The sequence below is a fragment of the Salminus brasiliensis genome, chromosome 1, assembly GCF_030463535.1.
Source record: "Salminus brasiliensis chromosome 1, fSalBra1.hap2, whole genome shotgun sequence".
NCBI classification, from domain to species: Eukaryota; Metazoa; Chordata; class Actinopteri; order Characiformes; family Bryconidae; genus Salminus; species Salminus brasiliensis.
Window position 1 is genome coordinate 94,721,422 of NC_132878.1, and position 6,891 is coordinate 94,728,312.

The 6,891-nt window shown below is 41.3% G+C and overlaps 1 protein-coding gene across 1 annotated transcript; it reads right to left on the bottom strand.

The window, feature by feature from the left end:
• Positions 1-3,622: 3,622 nt before the first annotated feature.
• LOC140537278 (free fatty acid receptor 2-like) lies at positions 3,623-6,408 on the bottom strand. The gene has a single exon (XM_072659628.1). The coding sequence runs from the start codon at positions 6,385-6,387 to the stop codon at positions 5,410-5,412; it is 978 nt and encodes a 325-aa protein (XP_072515729.1). The 5' UTR covers positions 6,388-6,408; the 3' UTR covers positions 3,623-5,409.
• Between the last annotated feature and the right edge of the window lie 483 nt (positions 6,409-6,891).

Below are 6,891 nucleotides of genomic sequence, written 5' to 3' on the forward strand. Positions count from 1 at the left end.
GGTGCAGTTGCCAAACCAGACAGTGATGCAGCTGCTCAGGATGCTCTCTATGGTCCCTCTATAGAAGAGGGTGAGGATGGGTGGAGGGAGACGGGCCTTTCTCAGCTTCTGGAGGAAGTAGAGATGCTGCTGGACTTTCTTGGCTGTAGAGCTGGCGTTCAGGGACCAAGTGAGGTTCTCTGCTAAGTGGACACCAAGGAACTCGGTGCTCTTGACGATCTTCACAGAGGATGCGTCGATGTTGACAAGCAAGAATATGGAAAAATGGCATTTTTTGCTCCTGGGCTCCCTCTACTGTCTTTACTACACTTTGAGCCACCTGTAAAGGACACATCATTCTGGACAAGCTGAGAGAAGCATGTGGACTGAGGCGGCAGAGTGACATTACTGGAGTGCACACCAATATGACTCAGGTACGTTGCAGCATTATGCAGTTATGCAGTTACGGAGTTCGTACATAGTTCTTATGTAGTTCTTACGTAGTTCTTACGCAGTTCTTACGCAGTTCTTGCAAGCGTTGTCCTGAGTTACGCAGTGCAGTAAGTAGACTGCCAAGCCCAAAGTATTGACAGCAGCGACGCTACCTACCCAAACCCACCCACCAGGTAGTTGCCAGGTAGTTGCCATTGATTTATTAATATTTATGGCACTCAAACTTTACAAAGCTTACCCATAAAGGCATTATGGGAAATGTAGTGCCTGCAGTTGCCTGTAGTTCTGCTCAGCAATTCAGGATTTTAGCGGGGCACAGCAACATTTTACTGGGGACGTGCCCCGCCAAACTGGGTTCAATGACACTGCAGTACAGATGTTCTACATTTTTAACCAAAAACAAAACAAAAACTGTTAAACATTCACAAATATTTATTAGCTAAGATACCAGTTTCAGATACAGTAAAATCTACACACTAGTAACTACACAAGGTTCTTTTGAGCAGTGCCATAGAAAAAACACTTGAAGAGCCAAATCCATAAAGAACCAAATAATAAAGATATGTAATAAATATATGACCTGTTAGTTGATAAAGAACCAAAAAAACCACCAAGACCAAGTTTTTGGGGGGTCTTTTACAGGTTCTTCACACTTCTTCACACTTCTCTAGGATAAATAACAAGTTCTAATAATAGAACTTCTTATAATATATGAATAATAAGTTCTTCTTGGAACCAAAGCAGATCTTCAGAGTGTAGGCAAGGCAAAGTTATTTGTCTAGCACCTTTCATTAAAACATACAGACAAATAATTTAACATTTAACATTTACAGCATTTAGCAGACGCTCTTCTCCAGAGCGACTTACAAAAGTGCTTTGCTATTTACCCAATAAAAACCTCAGCTAGTTTGAAAAGGCTAAAAATTCAAAGATCCTCTAAGTTTAGACTCTATTAAACACAAGTCAGTAAGGAGACCATAATACTCTTCTCTTCGCCTGAGTACTCTCAGAAGAGGAGGGTCTTCAGTCTGGGTTTGAAGACAGCGAGCGTTGGACTGTTCGGACACCCCGGGGAAGTTTGTTCCACCACTTCGGTGCAGGACAGTAAAAATGTCTGGACGCTCGTCTTCCATGGATCTTAAAGGATGGCGGGTCAAGCCGAGCCGTACGAGCCAAACTAGGTGTGTAAAATACAAAAATAGTAAAAAGGAAAAGCAAGTACAATAATTTATAAATCATAATTTAATTCTAATATAATAAAATTCTAAAGAGAAAAAATAAAGAGAAAAAAATGAAAAAAACACTTGAGTTAATGTTAAGATGTTACTTAATATTTTGCATTAAAAGGACATTTTTGTTAAGATTCGTTAAGGTCCTTGTTTTTAGAGACTGTAGTTACTACTCACCGCTTCGATTAGGCTGACAGACCTCCGATCTCTGACCCCCCTCGTTACATTATACATTATAGGCCCTAGAATACATTTTGTGTGGGATTTCCTTTCATTTCTAATTTAGCAAATAACCTTTTAGATACAAACAACTTTTCCTTTTCTGACCTTCCGGTGGAACAAGTGGCTTGGTAATGTAAGGGAAGTGGTCTTTGTGGTGTAGCTGCCTGGGGAAGAGACATGAGGGGGCTCCTTTCGAATGCACAAATAGCTGCACTTTGAAAAGGAGCTGATTTGCATTCGTTTGGTATAAGCTGCTGAACGTGCTGATGGTCACATCTTCTAGATGACATTGCTGCGTGTCATTAAGGGGGAAATCCAGTGTTTTGTTCAATCAGGGCAATCAGTGTATTCAGTGTAGGAATGTATTTTATTGTGTGTGTGATGTCCAAATGTTTGTGGAGACCACCTGTAATGAATGCATTCAACTGCTTTACATTGCGTCCATTGAGCTGTGGAGCAGTGGAAGAACTGGGTTCTCTGGAATGATAGATGGTTGAAGCTCCATCCAGTACTGTAGGGATGAGTTGGGGAAGTTGTGGATGATGAGGTGGGGCGGTGATCATCATCCAACATTTTGACCTCACTATCAGTCTTGCTCCAAACTTTCCTAACTTTCAATGGAAGTCAATGTAAAAGATTTTATTCCTGGTCATTTTCGAGCGTTTCTATTGGTCTGTTCATTATGACATTTCCACACAATAAAAAGGTACAACTGCCAGATTGAAATGAGTAAAAAGTAAAAAAAAAATTGTTGTGTTGTGTAATCCCTGCAGCCAGGGATTTTGGGCCCCATCAATAGCTATTACATTGGGCGCCACAGCTCTAATAATTTTGGGATTCTATTGGTGGAGGCTGTGATCCTCATTGTGTGCATTGCTGGCTCCCTCTAATGGACAAATGCCTTTTTTTTTCTTCTGAGTTTCTTCTGCTTTTGAAATTACGGTTGACCTGGAGGCCTCAGAGTAAAGTACCGTCATCAGCTAAAAGAACTTTTCTGTACAGTAAAATAAGTAAGTAAATATTTATTTGTTTGTTCAAAAATAAAATTCCACTTAACTTTTTATAATAAAACATCACAGACAGTCAAGATCAGCTTTACTTTACATGATAAAATTACCATTCAGTTCCTAAAACCCTCTACACACACACACACACACGCACTCCTCAATGTGCAAGTACAAACTCAGTGCTACATGTTTACATGCTAACTAGCTTTAAAGGGTACAGCTAGAGGCTACATCTCATTGTATCATACGCTACCAATCGAAAGCCTGGAACCGCTGTTCAAACGTTGGGGTTCGACCTGTTTGAGAGTATAAAATAGATTGAGTAGCAGAACGTATGCTAATACGCTAGTCCTGTAGAACTAGAGGTTGGCGATATGACAGTGTTTCATTGTATCGTGCAAAATAGTCATGTTATATTGAATATTTACTAATCCTGACCACAATTTAAGTGACCACAAGTGGCCGGGATTTGTAAGACAGTCCACCTCGGATTTGTTCAGGAGTCAACTGATATTGATTCTTAGCAATATTTCAAATTCAGACATAGTCAGTCATCCATAAGAAGACTGAACAAATGTTTGTAAAATAATAATCTTTTAAATATCACAATATATTATTTATGCTAGTTATCTCCCAGCCCTAGATATAACTTTCGAATGATTGGTTTCCAGAATTCACCAAAATAATAAAATATAAATGTAAAAATGTAAATTTTAAAAAAAAAACCTGTAGAACATGGTTAACAATATTCAGAATATCCAAAATGCCTTAAATAAAAAAAAACAACAAAGGCACAAAAACTGCAAAATACAGTACAGTATACAGTATGTAATACATCAGCTACTACATTTTTTCTGTTCACAAAAGTCTATAAAACTAGCAAACATGTTTAGTTTATAATATTAAAACCTCTGTTATGCAAGTAATTACTATATTTAAATCTCCATGATACAAATAACACAACAAATAACAACAGTTTATACACTATATGTCCAAAGGTTTGTGGACTCTGCTACTTTACATTGCACCTATTGCTGTGGAGCACCGGAAGAACTGTGTTCTCTGGAATGATGGATGGTGGTGCACCATCCAGTACTTTTGAGATGAGTTGGGGAGTTGGAGATGATGAGGTTGGTTGGTGGTCATCATCCAACATCCTGACCTTACACTCAAAAAAATAAAGGTGCTACAAAAGGCTCTTTGAGTGATAACATAGAAGAACCACTTTTGGTTTCATAAAGAACCATCTTTGTCATAGAGATGTGACCATTAAGCTGATGGAGAACCTTTACATCAGGAGCAAGTTTTTAGGGGTCTTTATGGAACCAAAATGTATGGAACCAAAATTGGTTCTTCTATGGCATCGCTCACAAGAATTATTTGTAGCACCTTTGTTTCAAAAGAAACATTGAATGAGCAGGCATCCCAATACTTTTGTCCATATAATGTACAAATGGCAACATTTGTATGATTGCAACCATTTGAACTCTGAAGGATTGCAGGATCCTTTGAGGGATCTAACAACGCAACCAATCAAATTGTGTTGTTGAATCATGACTAGCATGCTAGCCTGTGGGTTAGTCTGCTGACTAGCTGAGATAGATTAGCTTGTAGCTGGAGCATCAGATCAGAAGCACAGCTCTTATTGTAAATATTGCACTTTGATAATGCCGAACGCTCAAATGAGCTGAAAATGCTTACGTTGACATTTTAGCACAAAACCCCTGTATCTCCCTTCAGCTTTACAGGAGAAGGAACACACCTTCCAAACCTTAAATGGAAGTCAATGTAAAAAAAAGATTCCCATAATGCCCCAGGGTAAACTCTGTGAAATTTGAGTGCCGTAAATATCAATAAATAAATAAATGGCTGTTGTTTTTTGTATTGTGTGAAAATGTCATGAGGAATTGAACAATAGAAATGCTGCAAACCCTGTATTTCCAACTTTACAGGAGAAGGAATTAACCTTCCTAACTTTCAATGGAAGTCAATGGAAAATGAATTCTTTCCATGTAATTTTTGAGCATTTCTAATGGTCCATGCCTCATGATGTTTTCACACAATACATAGTACAACTTCCAGATTGAAATTATGTCAAAAAGTGAAAAACAACAACATTGCAGATGCAAGGTTTTCGTGTAACAGTGACCAGAGGCACTGCCAGAGACTTTGGGCCCCATTATTAGATATTACACAGGGCCCCCACAGCTCTAATAATTCTGCCAAAATATAAATTTAATACATTGTTTAGGGCCCTTGTCAGTTTAAACGCCTCTGACAGAGACGATATATTAGGCACGCCTCATTTTTGTTGTTTTGAGAAATCCAGTGTATTAAAACACTATTATATCATATGGAATTATGAATGCTGTGTATCGTTACACCCCTATTTTTGAATGGTTGTGCAAGCAGTAACATAAAGTACAGTAAACTGAATGCTAAGCTAAGGCTTCAGACCATGGTCGCTGTTCAAGGCCTTAAAATATGGGGTTTGGCCATGGTGCCATGGTCAGTCATCATTAACGAAAGCTGATGGTGGAGCTTGGAGGATTCTCCTCGACAGTGGAGCAGTTCAGCTGGGAGCAGCATGTACCATTGGGACAGATGGACAACCTTTTGATGAGTCCTCGGGCGCAGACTTTGAACATCTGCCGGAGCGCCGAAGAGGAGAAGTAGAAGATGAAGGGGTCCAGACAGGCATTGAAGGTGCTGGTGAGCAGTGCATACACTCTCCAGTCAGGATTGTACCAAGCAATGTAGCCGACCAGATGGGTCATGCTGAAGGGCATGAAGCAGACCATGAAGACGAGGAGGGTGCCCAGGGCGAGGCCAATCGCCCTAAAGCGCTTCTTGGGGTTGATGTTGGGCAGTCGGGAGAGGATGAGGATGAATTTGATGTAGCAGAAGCAGCAGATGAATAAAGGGGCGCAGAAGAACACCACGAACAGCTCCAGGCGGACGGGCAACAGGACTTTCAGCTGTTCTTCGCTGAAGTCCACGTAGCAGGAGTTCCGTGCAGACAGCTCGAGGGCGGTGCTGTTGGCGTGATCGTAATACTGTGTGATGAAGATAATGCTGCAGTGGCCCAAGGAAATCACAGCAAACATGACACTGGCTATCACGGCGTTGCGGGGGTGCTGCCTGAGCTTGTACTTGACGGGGAAGGCCACGCCGAGGTAGCGCTCCACGCTGATAGCCGTCAAGAGGAAGGTGCTGTTGTAGACGGCAGCAAAGAAGACAAAAATGGACAGCGTACAGAAGAAGTAGCTCCTCGACCACTTCATTTGTGCCGCCTCTTCCATGCGGAAGGGAAGGAAGAAGAGGAAAATCAGGTCAGAGATGGTGAGGCTGAGTAGGAGCACATCAATGGGCTTGGGGTTCTGCCTTACTTTTCGGACAAAGGTGTAGAAGGCCAGCAGGTTGGCGGGAAGGCCCGTGACCAGCGTGATGCCATACACTGCCAGGATCAGGTTACTCATGAGCCTGGTCCACTGCATGGTGCCAAGTAAGCAAGGGAGCGATCTGTAAAAACATTGAAAGGGTTAACTTAGTCAGTGTCAGGTATTTTCGTGCAAGCATCTGATTAAATGCGGCTCTCAGGGACCCCGAATTGTCTATGCCCCTTTAAGGTAAGTTGGCCTGGAGCTACATCTAGGCCATCTTGAGGTCCCTGAGGACCTGTTTTGAGAACTTCCTGAAAGGACTGTCCTAAAGGACGTTTCCTCTGGTTTGCAACATTTGGGAGTGGTCAACGCTAACACTGTGGACATACTGGTAGACCATACTCATTTTACAAAGGTGGGCCAATGTAGTGTTAGGAGTCTTATTTGATTAGCCCAGACCAGGAATCGTATCCCAGTCTCCCACATGATTTGATAGCTAAGTGGCTCAGCTGTTATTCATTGTGCCACACCAACTATAGCAGTACAGTATATTTACATTTGAATGCTAGAAAAAGTAAGTGAACCCTTTGGAATCACCTGGATTTCTGTATTGATTAC

Coding starts and splice junctions, on each gene's coding strand:
- LOC140537278 (XM_072659628.1), bottom strand. CDS start 6,387: ATGCAGTGGACCAGGCTCATGAGTAACCTGATCCTGGCAGTGTATGGC.